A 14041-nucleotide genomic window follows, 5' to 3' on the forward strand; every position below is an offset into this window, starting at 1 on the left:
ATGTAAATAAATATGTATATACAGAAGAAATGATAATAGTAGCTACCATTTATATAGAAACTTAAGGGTTGGAAAGTTCTTGACAAATATTACCTCAATTTATTCTTACAACAACCCTGGGAGGTAGATGTTATTATCCTTATTTTACAAATGAGGAAACTGAGGCAGACAGTGGATAAATGACTTGCCTAGGGTCATACATATAAGTATTTGAGGCTAGATTTGAACTCAGGTCTCCCTGTCTCCAGGTCTAGTTCTTTATTTACTGTACTACCTAGGTATGAACTGACTTTTATGACGCAGTTGCTTCAATGCTGATTGTTGCATTGTAATGACATTTCATAGTATCATAAATTTGTGAAGTTCTGTACTGTGAAACAACATAATGTGGTGGAAGGGCTCCCTAAATAGAGGACCTTGAATTCCAACTTGTGGCTTGTCTTTTGGCAAGAGAGACAATATTTGAGTCTGTTTTCCCATCAATAAAATGGGGAGGTGATGATTATCCCTTTTCTCTTACATGATGGTTGTGAGGATAAATGAAATAAAAGATGATTGGATATAAACTGTTATAAATGATGAGGCAAATGGAAGTAAGTCCTAATAACCTTTGAAAGCTTCCAGAACCAGACAGACCAAACAGAATCAGGTGTTCAGAAGTTTCAGAATGTTAGTGAGCATTTCATTAGTCCCCTTTTACTTTTTTTTTATTTTTTTATTTTTTTTTAGGTTTTTGCAAGGCAAATGGGGTTAAGTGGCTTGCCCAAGGTCACACAGCTAGGTAATTATTAAGTGTCTGAGCCCGGATTTGAACCCAGGTACTCCTGACTCCAAGGCCGGTGCTTTATCCACTACGCCACCTAGCTGCCCCAATCCCCTTTTATTTTGACTGACCAGTCTAAAGAGCCTTTCAGTCAGGATTTCCCCAAACCATAAGAACCTTAGGTTTTAATAGACAAATCTTTATTAATATGTAAAGTACAACAAAGAGTTCAGAAATTCTTGGGCAGACAGTGCCATCTATTGTAAAGTCACAAATTAAGGCAATCTCCCAGTCTCCCAATTGCTGTCAACAGGTGGTAATGAATTCTAGCAATCCTTTTCTCTGCTATACCCCTACTCCTGGTTTAGCCCAAACAGGAGCAACTGATCTGGCAAATAAAATAGATCAGCTTAAGCTTTTCAAATCATGAAATTTAGCTTCCATTGATCTCTCAGAATTTCTAAATGAGGATGGTTAAAAAATAAAGATACTGGTGATAACTAATTCATATTTCAAGTATTTATAATTATGTTCTGTTTCCAGTCATTCCTAAGTAAATTCTTGTGATAACTTGCTTTGAACTAAATGGATATAATTCTCTTGTCCATATTCAAGACTTCCAGCTCACCTGAGGGCTATCATAGATACCCTGGTATTTAATACCAAATTCATTGATTGAATCCCCAAGGTTTCCTTATTCCTTTTGACAAATAACCTTGATTATATTCTCTTGTGGAAGTTGTGCTGAAATGAAGGCAGATAGATTGATAGTCTATATATGGTGGGAATGTTTGGTTCCTCCTGCCTGAAATGCTATTTTGAAAAGGTTGGAGACAAAGAAAATAGAAACTTTGTAAATAAAAGCTTATTGGATACAATTCCCAAATATTGATAACAATGGCATCCTGTAATGTGTTGATTCCCATTTCTGATATTTCTCTATCTTTTCTGGAATCTTCAGGAGTCGCTCCCAACAAGATTCAGCAGAGCTCTCTTGTAGTCTCCACTGGTATCTCCCTAGAAGAGTGTCAAGGAAAAGAGAGTTAACAGAGTGATCAATCAATCAATCAATCAATCTACACATGCAAACCATGTTGATAGCAACTAGGGGCTGAAAAGTGGTTCAGTGGATAGAGCACTGGCCTTGGAATCAAAAAATCTCATATCCATGAGTTCAAATCCAGTGGCAGATGCAAGGTTTTTGTGACCCTGGGCAAGTCACTTAATCCTGTTTGGCTCAATTCTTCATCTATAAAATGAGCTAGAGAAAGAAATGGCAGACTGCTTATCTTTGGCAAGGAAATTCCAAATTGGGTCACATAGACGTGACATGACTGAATAGCAAAAATATTAGGTGCTAGAGGGGATACAAAAGTTGGATAAGAAGTCTTCGAACTTAGTATGTTAGCATTCATTTTCTCAATGAAATTCTTAAACTAAACTATGTCAAAGCAAAGAAATTCACTGTGACATATAAAAAGTTCAAGAAACATAGTTTCTGGGAAATAAATCATTTTACTAATAATGCTGTTATATTATTAATCAAAGGATGATCATTTGGTTATTTCTCTAAAGATCCTTCATGGAACCCACTCAACACTTATATGCCTTTGGAAGAGTGGTTGATCCAGAGGGTAGAAATCAACCCTGCTTGGTTGATAATTAATGAGAAGAATGAATGTTATAATGAGAGGTGGACTTATTCAAATGAAGGGTTGGGTGATGTGACCGGGATCACACAATTTTGGTCAAAGGGAATTATCTGTGTCCAAACCACTTAACTGATGAAAGTGAGGATCTACATTTTCCTGCACCTGTCTGAGTAAAACAGAATAAACTGGAACCTTACTTTATCTTTTGAACAAGTCTGAGTTCTTTTTCTTATTACTAGCCCTACACTTCAGTCTGCCTGAATAACCTATAGGGACTGATTTCTGAATGAGGAAGTAGAAAAGGGGGAAAAGCCTTGATCCTAATTTAATATTGGTTATTAAATACAAGAGAGGAAAAAAATCACTTCTCTCACCCCTGATATGAGAAGAAGGATAAGTAAACCTTATGATATAGCTGGAGGATTGGGGGGAGAGAGGAGAAAGTAATTAGTAGGAAGAGAAAATTTATACTGGGTTCAAACAGAAGAGAGAGGGCCTATTTAACAAGATAGAGGGAAAAACATTATGCATCTCTATGAGTCTTATCCTCCTTGGATAAAGAGATCTAAGAGTTTGATCTCTGGAGGCAGCACCACCCCTGGAGTCAGGAGGACCTGAGTTCAAATTTGACCTCAGATACTTTATAATTGCCAAACTGTGTGACCTTGAGCAAGTCACTTAACCCTATGACCTTAATTAAAAAAATGTTAAAAAGAGTTTTATCTCCTACTTCCTATAGTACAATGCTATTTTTGTTGATAGAAACTTGCTACATGGTGCTCCTTGGTACCATCTTGCACAAGAATTTTATAATGAGAAGCATCAGATTAACTTCAGAATCTGCATTTCACTAAGTGAATGTTTAGCTCAAAAGAAAATTTCCTCCTTTCCATTCTAAAATTTCTGTCTGACGCCAATAAATTAATAGGGATTAGATGGAATATTCAATTCTAGCATCAAATTGACCTAGACAATAAAAGCTAATAGAATCAGCCCTCACTTGTCTATTGGTAAATAAAGGTCTGGTGGACTTATTATCATGAGAATCCACAGGAAGTGGAGGGAGATGGAGTGGAGAGAGGGAGGGAGACAGAGATAGGCAGAGTTCACAAATGGACAGATACACAGTGGGCCCATGCAGAGTCAAAGACAGATACCCAGACAAGAGAAAGAGATAGAGACTGAGACATGGAGACAGAGAGACAGAAACACACACAGAAGCAGAGAGAAATCCAGAAAAATAGAGACAGGGACACGGAAATAGAGAGACTGAAATACTCAAAAAAATGAGAGAGAGGTATAAACACAAGAACAGAGAGTGACAGTGAGAGACAAAGATTCAGGGAAAGACAAAGATGTAGAGAAAGAGAAAAACAGAGAAGAACACATAGAAAAAGACATACACGATGAGAGTGAGACAGAGAGCAAGACAGAGACAGAGACAGAGAGAGAAAAAAAGATTGAGACAGAGAGACAGAGGCAGAGAGACAGAGAGTCAAGAGAGTCAGAGAGACAGAGACACACAGAGAGAGATAGATATACATCTACACATACAGAGATAGAGACAGAAAGAGACAGAGAGAGAGAGACACACACACACACACAGAAAGAGAGAGACAGGGACAGAGACAGAGAGAGAGAGAGAGAGAGAGAGAGAGAGAGACAGAGAGCAAGACCACCACCACCAAAACTCAGAGCATTGATTACCAGTAAATCCCAGGTTAGAAAGGTCTTTCAAAAGCTGCTCAGTCATTGCCACGATCAATTATCAGGGGCAACCTGAACAGACAGAGCTATTCTGTCCTTATAGATGGCCAGTTGATAGCTGGTAAATTCATTTAAAAGCAGCATAATATTAGTGGAAGTAGTACTGAGTCAGTCAGATCTTTCTTCAAATACCAAGGCTGTCACTTGGTAATTGCATGACCTTAGTCAAATTATTTTTCCACTCTGGGCCTCAGTGTCTTTATCTATAAAATGGGGATATTAGTATTTTCACTGCCTATCACAGAAACTCAATGTGAGCTACCATCTATCTTTTTCTTTTAATTTTTTTTTTTAGGTTTTTGCAAGGCAAATGGGGTTAAGTGGCTTGCCCAAGGCCACACAGCTAGGAAATTATTAAGTGTCTGAGACCAGATTTGAACCCAGGTACTCCTGCCTCCAGGGCCGGTGCTTCATCCACTGCACCACCTAGCTGCCCCTGCCATCTATCTTTAGTTAAAGGTCATCTCCAGCATTTGCCCAAGGCAATTCAGGTTGTACTTTGGAGTAGTAGGAGTCAAGGACTTCACTTAGGTATTGTTTTCACCTACCAGTTAACTTGGTTGCCCAGGCATATCAATTGGGGGGGGGGGAGGCCTAACATTTAGGTCATAAATAGAAGCAATATTTCAGCTATGAAGTGATCCTTTTCCTTCTCTCCCCCCTGCATCTTGTACATTTTCTTCCAATCAGGAAAGAAGAAAAAATGAAAGAAGGAGATAGTCATCACAAGTTTCATTAGAGAATTAAAATTCATCTTGGATTCCTAAAGGAGGCTCACTAATCAAAATAGCAGAAGCTGACATTGTATATTAGAAAGAGTCTCTGTCTTTAGAGACTTTCTTTGGGGAGTGTTCATGTGATCAACCTTTAGGTTCATTTCCAAGTGAGAGGATTCAACTGTATCCTGGGGGAAAGGATACTATTTAAAAAAAATTCATTAATACAAAAAATAGTTACTAAGGTTACTGTTAAAAACTAAAGTTTATTGTAACTATAGATTTAATAGGTACAAGTATGCCTGGGGAGGTTACAAAGGTGTGTGTGTATATGTGTGTGTGTTCTGTGTTTCAAATCAATGGCTAAAAGTGGTTCAATAATAATAGCTAATATTTACATAGTAGACATTACACTATTTATCATCTCAATTGATCCTAAACTATAATCTTGGCAGGCAAGTACTATTATCATTCTCATTTTACAAATGAGGAAACTAAGGCAAACAAGGTTAAGTGGCTTTGCCAGAGTCACACAGTCAGAAAGTATCTGAAGCTAGGTCTTTCTAAATATAAGTCCTGCACTCTGTTTACTGTACTCCTCTTAGCAATTCAATGATCAAAGACAATCCAGTGAGAACTGTTATGGAAAATACCATCCTTATCCAGAGAAAAAATTATGGAATCTGTATGCAGAGCAAAGTGTATACTATGTTCACTTTTTAAAACTTCTTTTATGTTTTTTCTTTCTTTCTCATGGTTTTCCTCCTTTAGTTCTAATTCCTCTTTCACAATATAACTAATAAGGAAATATGTTAAACACAATTGTATGTGTACAACTTTTACCAGAGTGCTGCCATGGAGAGGTGAGGAGGGAAGGGAGGAGAGTAGAAAAATGTGGAACTCATAAACCTGCAAATGAATGAATGCTGAAAACCACCTTTGCATATAATTGGAAAAATAAAATAAAATAATAAGAAACCTTAATGTACTAGTTTGTTTTTATTTTATTTTTCTGCTTAGTCAGAATATTCTAAACTGGGACTTCTCTCTCTCCAAATGATATGGGGAGGGCTGTGGGCCTAAAGGCAATTCATATTAATGTATGAAACTCTTATGGACTTTAGAAGGGAATAATTTTATGAGTGCAATCCATGTAGCTAAACAAGAATGATAAATTTGAGGCTTTGTCAGGACCTGGACCAGTAGGACATAAAGCCTTGGGCAAGGGATGCTCAAATCTCCTGGGGAGGAGGAAGAAGATAGAGATGGGGATGAGTTTACAGTCACCTTATCTGTAAATAAGATTAACATGACATACTCTCATGAAGACTAGGAAGTCTATACAAATTGTATCTGTACAACACAGGAAAAAGCTTTCTAATAAGTTGAACTATCTAAAAATGAAATGAACTATGTTGGGAGCAAGAGGATACCCCTTCACTTTAAGCCTTCAAGTGAATGTCAAATACCTATTTACCCAGAAGGCTGTAGAACTTTGCATTGTATTAGTCAAATAAGGGTTAAACCAGATGACCTGTGGAGGTCCTTTCTGACTCTGAGAATCAAAGATTCTGTGTATGACCTGCTCCTTGAGTGAGTTTAAGTATGGGTTGTAAAGAGAAGTGTTAGCAATGAGGAACCCAATGAAGGATGGTCCTTTTTTGAAGCTCCTCTTGAAATTGGAGCACATGAGTGAATAAGCTACCCTGGAAGGTAGTGAGTAGTTTTCCCCTCATTAGAAACTTTCATGTAAAAACTGGATGACCCTCTGTAAGTGGATAGAGGTTAATTCTAGTCTGACTTTAGGACTGATGACCTCTGAGATTCTTTTGGACTGAAATTTTGTGATAACTAGACAGGGATTGTAAGGGAATAGCTACCAATAGTCTGGTAAATCCTTTCCATTTAATGAACTATTCCTCTTTGGCCAACATTCTTCTAGAGTCTTTTGGTTTTCCCAGGAGAGAACTGATAACTTGAGTGGCAAGTTCTATGATCAAAAACGGTAATAATGTTGGTCTGGTAAGGAGAAGCACATAGCTCAGGGGCTTCTTTGCCAGATTCTCAGGAACATTGTTTTCATTATAATGGGGGTTTCTTGGGACTAATTCTTAGAATTAAGTCTCTTAGGACTCTGATTACTTATCACTGTCCCAAGGAAGACTTTTTATTTCATCTGAAAAAGACTGTTCTTGTTCCCATATTTTGAGGGGTAATGTAAGTTCAATTCTAGGACAAAATATCTTAGAAGATATTAATCTGCATTCAGTTTCTGAAGAATTTTATTTTTACTTGGGAGGCAATATGAATCCCAGAATGTTTTTGATCAGAAATATGACATGATCTGATATGGGTAAAGGATAAAGATTTACTCACCATGATCATACTAGAAAGAGACTTCCCATACAGCTTCTTGAACTCACATTTGATGTAGTTTAAGTCGATTTCGCTCCTTGAAACAATATTTCGGATCAGGGTACCATCCCGAGTTCCTAATCCCTGGATTAAATAGTTGTAAAATAGATAACATTTTTGGTCTTTTCAAAAAAGAGATGAATTTATTAGGTTTCCATTTAATGAAACATTTCCAAATGTTGTGAAATATAGGGCTGCAATTAATTGATGTAACATAAAGTATCACTTTCCTTGATTTCTTATCCCTACTAACAATTAACTAGCCATTAAATTTGAATACTTTTCTTTTTTTAGAAATAATATTTTGAAGATTCTAGTGGTTTTTAGCTGGTTATGTAAGAAACATAGATTAATCAAATTCTGAAAACTCTAAATGACATTTGAGGATACCTTAACTTGTTATTTTATAAAGAAAACCTACCTCAAGAATGTCCATTCACATTAGCTTAATTTGAGCCTAATGAAATACTGTTTGTTGAGGTTTGTTTTTATTTTTCTTACACAAGCTCCTTTTTTTCTGATTTCATCTTCTTAATTGTCATTTCTACTTTGGTACTTCACATAGCGATGATAAAAATGGTAGCATTCCTATCATTAATGAGGGAATAGATGTCTATAGGAACCCTGTTCCATTGTACAACTATTTTCAATCCTTCTTTCAGTCTTATCCACAACTGTTCTTGAGGAGGGATCTGGTTTAGCCAAATCTTATGCATACCCTTTTATCCTCAATAATTTCTTGTTGTTTTATGAAGTGATCCAACTCTATCTTACTTGTCAGTAATGCATTGGATGCACTCTAGTATTGTCCTTGGTAGGTATGTCCTTTTTCTAGGCAAAGAGATCACAGGTTTCCTTGCTGAGACCATTTGGGAGAGATCTTATTGTGATACCTCCTTTTGGTTAACTTCCTAAAGGAATAGTGATAACCAGAGTTAATACCTTTGCCTTTTATTTAATTCCCATGTTTCCAGATCCACTTTTAAAAAATAAATACTGTTAATTTATTCATTCAATAAATAGTTATTAATCCCTCCAAGTTTTGAATATTCTGTTTATTAGTGGGAGATGTATAAAGTTTAAATAATCTGTGATTCTTGCCCTCATAGAGCTGACAGTACAGCAGGGGAATCAGCCAAAATCAGTGAAAATCATTCGTGAGTATGACACTCTAATGTTATGATAAGTATATTAGAGAGTTAGAAAACAAAGTGCTATATAAACCACTAATGAAAGTCATAATTTTGGGGATTCAGAAAAGATTTCCTGTAGAAGGCAGTATTTAAAATCAACTAGAAAAGTTGGGTAGAAATTTTAAAAATATTTGGAAGAGGAAATAGTAAAGCACAAAAGCAGTATCATCTCCAGAGGGCAGAAATAGACCAGTTTGTAAGAAGAGTAAAATGAACAAGCCTGGAAAAACAGAGGAAAATTATTGAGAATCCTGAATGCTATGTAGAAGAATTTGAGCTTTACTTTGCAAACCATGAGACTTTTTGAGCAGTTAAGGTTCCAAGATCAATGGGCAAGAAATATTCCATGTGAAGAATGGTTAGGAGAAATACAGAAGAGGGAAGGGAAAAAGAAATCTATTTGGTTCTTACAACAATAGTCTAGATTGAGATAATAGAGGATTGCATGAGAATGGACGCAAAAGGAATGAGGAAGAGGGGATAAATGTGAGAGATATCACAGGGGCAAAATCATCAAGACTTAGTAATTAATTGGTTAGGAGAGGTAAGAGAGAGAAAGGAGAATCAAAGATAATCTCAGGGTTGAAAACATGGGAGATCAGATGAATAGTGATGCTCTATGAATTAATAATCTAGAAAAAGCATTGAGGAACAATTTTTCTTGGCCCTATGAGTTAATGGCATTGGAGAAATTGGGAATCTAGTAGAGAAGTTTATAGGGGTGTGGTAAATAGCAGAGTTTCTGTTAAACAGAAGAGGTGGAAGGTATGTTGGTTGAAAAGACAAAGATATTGGGAAGCTCATTGAGAATCAAGTTTAAAAGATGACAATATTAGGATATAGCAAATGGATATATAGCCTTGGGTTGGAATTTAAGTTGAAGCTCACTGAAGGAGAAACAGTGAAGTATAAATAGACTTTAATAAAATTATCTTGTATTTATTTTGTCTACACTATATAAAATATGCTATACTCTCCCTCTCCATTTACCTTTTCTTGTCATGTCAGCTCCTTTAAGATTGTTCTGCTTTATAACTTTATAACTTTAACCACAAGGCCAAGCACATTGAAAGGGGCTGATAAATGTTTTTTGATCAATAAACATTAGTTACCATCAAGAATTTAACAATATTTACTCAAAATGAATCACTGGAAAATACAAGAACTTTCTATAGATAGATTTGAGATAAAAGGAAGATTATTTTGTTCACTGAAGAGACTCAAAGCTAAAAAAAAACACATACCAAAAAAACCCAAACCCCAAACCCTATGTTTTTTAGGTTTCCCCATAAAACATAAAACAAGGGCCATTGAAGAGGTTGATAAGCTAAATTATTAGCAAAGTTTCTTACCTTTATGGAATAGTACAGTCTCTCTGCAAAGTAACTGTGAATGTTTCGTGTGCACTTCACTAGACAAAGGGAAAAGTTCTGTTAATCCTTCAGAAGTGATGGATTGTATTGCCTAAGTGCAAAATTTAAATCTCCTATGAATATATGGCAACTGGGGCCCTCTCAGTTTGACTTCTAGGAATATATGCCCTTGTCTAGGATTGATGGAGTCCTCACATTATTTTATCATCAGGAAAGACATCAGTGATTGATTTCATGGATATAACTTCCAACCACCAGTGTGTAGGTTGTGGTAAGGTTGGCCTAAGCTGAGCTATCTTTAAAATAAGATTTCAAAAAGTTTACTCTTTAAGATAGTCCCAACTGTAATAATGTGGAGACTAAGTATACTGCTTGGAGTATCCAATGTGATCCATAGGCATCAAGACTTACTGGATTTTAATTCAAGGTTTGGGGTGGCACAGGGAATTTCAAGGCCTTCAATTCAAACTATGCAATTTATGGGAAACACAGATCTGTGTTTTCTGTGTTTTTTTTCAACTCTCTGCTTCATTTATTTTTTAACATTAATATACTTGAAATATTCTTAATTTGTATTGGCATCTTTTATTTTTATATTGCCTCCATTTCCAAATATATCCCTCCTTCCCCCATAAGCCATACTTTGTATCTAAAAATAAAAAGGTAGGAAAAAACTTGGTTATTTGCATTTACTCTGCATGTAACTTGTATATTAATATATATACATACATATATATATATATATATATGTTATCTCTTCCATTAGAATGTAAACTTCTTGAGTGCAAGGACAGATCTTATTTGTCTTTGTATCCCTAGCATTTAGGACAGTGTCAGATATAATATATGTTAATAAATTCTTATGATAGATTGAAATTGGATAGTGTATACATTACAAAGCTATATTTTTAACTTTAATGCCTTTTAGGATACATCATATAAATCAGACAGTCACAGATATTTAGAATGGGAAGAGAGCCTGGAGTTCATCTAGTCCATATAGTTTGTGGCAGATTCAGCACTTTAACCTCATCATTTGCCTCCAACTTTAGAGCAAATTAACCCTAATTTCTTTAATATTTTTTCTTTCTTTCTTTCTCATGCCTCCTTCCCCAGCCCTTTTTAATTCCTCTTTCACAGCATGACTAATATGAAAATATGTTAAACCCAATTGAACATGTACAACTTTTATCAGATCGTTTGCTGCCAGAGGAGGGAAGAGAGGATGGTAGAAAAATGTGGAACTCATAAACTTGCAAATGAATGAATGTTTTCTCTACCATTGTAATATGGCACTTTATCTGCCACTTATAGCCATAGGAAATTGCCTAGAGACTTGAGAAGTTAAATAATTGGTCTAGAATTACTCAGCCAATTTTTATTGGAGCTGAGATTTGAACCCATCTGAAACTGGGGGGCTAATTATACCAGGCCTAATAAATATTTACTGAATTGACTCAAATTTGGTGATCTTTGCTCCTGTCTCCTCTGTCGGATGCAAGTAGACACAGCTTTAAAGCAGCTGCAATCTGAAAACTGTGGGGGTGTGTAGACAATTATTGAGATTCTCCCAATGCCTTACCTATAGTGAGCATCGCCTCCTCCAGAGAACCATGGGTCTCACTCTTAATGCTGTCTTCGATGCTCTTATTTGCAATTTTCTGGTATTCATCAAACACTGTGGAAAGAGTAGGTATTAATGGATTACAAGAATCTCTGGGGGGAAAGAATATTACCATAGATAAATTTTCTGAACCAAAAATCATAATCCATGGTCTAACAAAGTATTCCTCTTTTAATTTGTAAAATTAAAACATTCAGTTATAAACTTATTGTGTTTAGAAATGCAAAATTCATCTAAAATTTCTTTCAATTAGTATAATGCTTCCAAGCTACATACTGCACATTCAGGTATGCTACATTCTAATCCAATTGAATTACTTATTACATATAATTGATGAGCTATCTCGTCTTGTGGTCTTTGTGGTCTATATATCCATCCTTGAAATATATTCCATTTTCACTTCTGTCTAGCTTCCTTCAGTTTTAGTGCCATCTCCTGCGTGAGGCCTTTTCTGATGCCTTACCATCTTCCTTTAGAGTTATTAGTGTCCCTCGACTCTTGCCAAATTTACCATGAATTTACTTGTATTTTGGTACATAGTTTTCATTTATTTCTATGTATACAAGTTGTTTCCCCCCCAATAGACTGTAGGCACCTGGATCATAGTTTTTTTTTTTTTTTTTTTTGCTTTTGTTTTTAGTTTTTGCAAGGCAGTAGGGTTAAATGGCTTGCCCAAGGCCACACAGCTAGGTAATTATTAAGTGTCTGAGGCCAGATTTGAACTCAGGTAGTCGTGGCTCCAGGGCCGGTGCTCTATTCACTGCACCACTTAGCTGCCCCAGTTGCTTTAAGTTTTACCAGACATTTTCTTCACAATCACTTTACAAAGAATGTATTCCCAAGTATTCTAATTGCTAATGAGATCAGATCTATTTATCTATTATCAGATAAAAATAAGAGCCAGGAGTCAAAATCAGATCTCCTCATTCCAAATGTGAAATCTTTATTTGGTCACCCGGTATAGTGAAAAATGCATTGGCTCTAGAGTCAAGGAATCTGAAACTGAGTCCCACCTCCAGTAGTGTATGACCTTAGCCCAGTCCCCTGATTCTTCTGCACTTTGTTGTCTCATTCGTAAAATAACGTTCTGAGGTCCCTTCCAGTTATAAATCTCTGTTTCTATTTCTTAAACCCTTCTATTTCACTGGCAATTTGACTTCCCAAAGATGGTACAGATTGAAAATATAAACAAATCAAAACAAAAAATTAGCTACATTTACAGGTGATTAATTTTTTAATGGTCATTGAAGGGAAACTGATTTTTAGATGTCCTTAATCAGGTTGATATCATGAAGGACAATTTTAACATTATGGATTTGGAGCTGGGAAGGATATTAGAAGTTAGGAGTTCACTCTCCTAATTTTCCAAATGAGGAAATGAACTGAGAAAGAAAAATAATGTGACTTATCAAGGGTCACAAAGTCTGAGACTGGATTAGATCTCAGGTTTTCCTGGCCCAGTACTCTAACCTTCCCCACCTTCTTGATGCCTTATATAGCATGATTCTGGGAAAGAATATAGCTTTGAGTCCTAACTTGGACCATGTAACTTTAATTAAGTCTGAGATTTAGTTCACTCAGCTGTAAAAAAAATCATTAACACACTTGCCTTATTTACTAACAGAATAGTTGTAAAGAAAGTGCGTTGTAAATGTTAAAGCAATATGTAAGTGAAAGCTATTACTAGTTCAAATGTTCAAGCATCCATGAACATCCTCCTTCCTTTGAGGCAGATAGATATCTAACTTAGCTAGATATTTGTAGGTGTCTCTATTGAGTCCTTCCAGATGGTTGGGATGTGCCCCTTTGTCAAAAACCTTTGGGAACCTAGGATCTTCATATCACAATGAAGGATTAGAAGAGATTCAGTGGAGGGAGCAGCAATTACTTTTGGTATCACTGCCAGAGACCCTATTTGAGGGACCACGGTTACCTTCCTGTATGGCATTATTTCTATTCTAATGATGGATTCAACTAGTTCATTGGTTACACATTAAACAGGGTAGGGTTGCTCAGAGGACAGAGCACTAGTGTTTCAGTTAGAAAGACCTGAGTTGAAATCTAGCCCCAAATACTTACTAGCTATGTGATTCTGGGCAAGTCACTAAAGAATCATTCTCTTATTCTTGTTTTTCCTCTTACTGGGAATAATAAAGTACCTATTAGGACCTTCCTTCCAAAGTTGTTGGATAAAATAATATTTTGTAAAGCACTCTGCAGATTTTAAGGTGTATGTAAATGTAAGTTGTTACAGCCCAGTTATTACAAGCCTGGGCTGATCTTCTTTGAGCCCCCACGAAGATGACAAATAATCTCTCTGTGTTCTCTAGTCTGTGACCTACATCTCCTTCCAGATGGATGTATTCCAGATCTCTAAGATCTCTTGGTAGCTTCAGTGGATCTATAAGAGAGTCCTTATACCTGAGCAGCACCAATCCTGATTAACATCAGTCAAACAGACTTGACTTTGGATGATGAATGGGGAGAAGAAGCTGGTAATTCTAACACTGTTGTTCTTGGAAATTCCAAGTAGGTAAA

The 14041-nt window shown here is 36.2% G+C and overlaps 1 protein-coding gene across 1 annotated transcript in view; it reads right to left on the minus strand.

Annotated features, from left to right (window-relative positions):
* Positions 1-928: 928 nt before the first annotated feature.
* Positions 929-14041, minus strand: part of LOC141521011 (annexin A8) — a 30520-nt gene continuing 17407 nt past the window's right edge. Inside the window, exons 10-13 of the mRNA XM_074233085.1 lie at positions 11462-11557; positions 9859-9917; positions 7275-7397; positions 929-1780 (exon numbers count right to left, since the gene is read on the minus strand). Of these exons, the coding sequence (XP_074089186.1) occupies positions 1721-1780; positions 7275-7397; positions 9859-9917; positions 11462-11557 (338 nt within the window). The 3' untranslated portion in view covers positions 929-1720. The remainder of the gene's footprint in view (positions 1781-7274; positions 7398-9858; positions 9918-11461; positions 11558-14041) is intronic.

Source organism: Macrotis lagotis, chromosome 4 (assembly GCF_037893015.1).
Source record: "Macrotis lagotis isolate mMagLag1 chromosome 4, bilby.v1.9.chrom.fasta, whole genome shotgun sequence".
Lineage (NCBI taxonomy): Eukaryota > Metazoa > Chordata > Mammalia > Peramelemorphia > Peramelidae > Macrotis > Macrotis lagotis.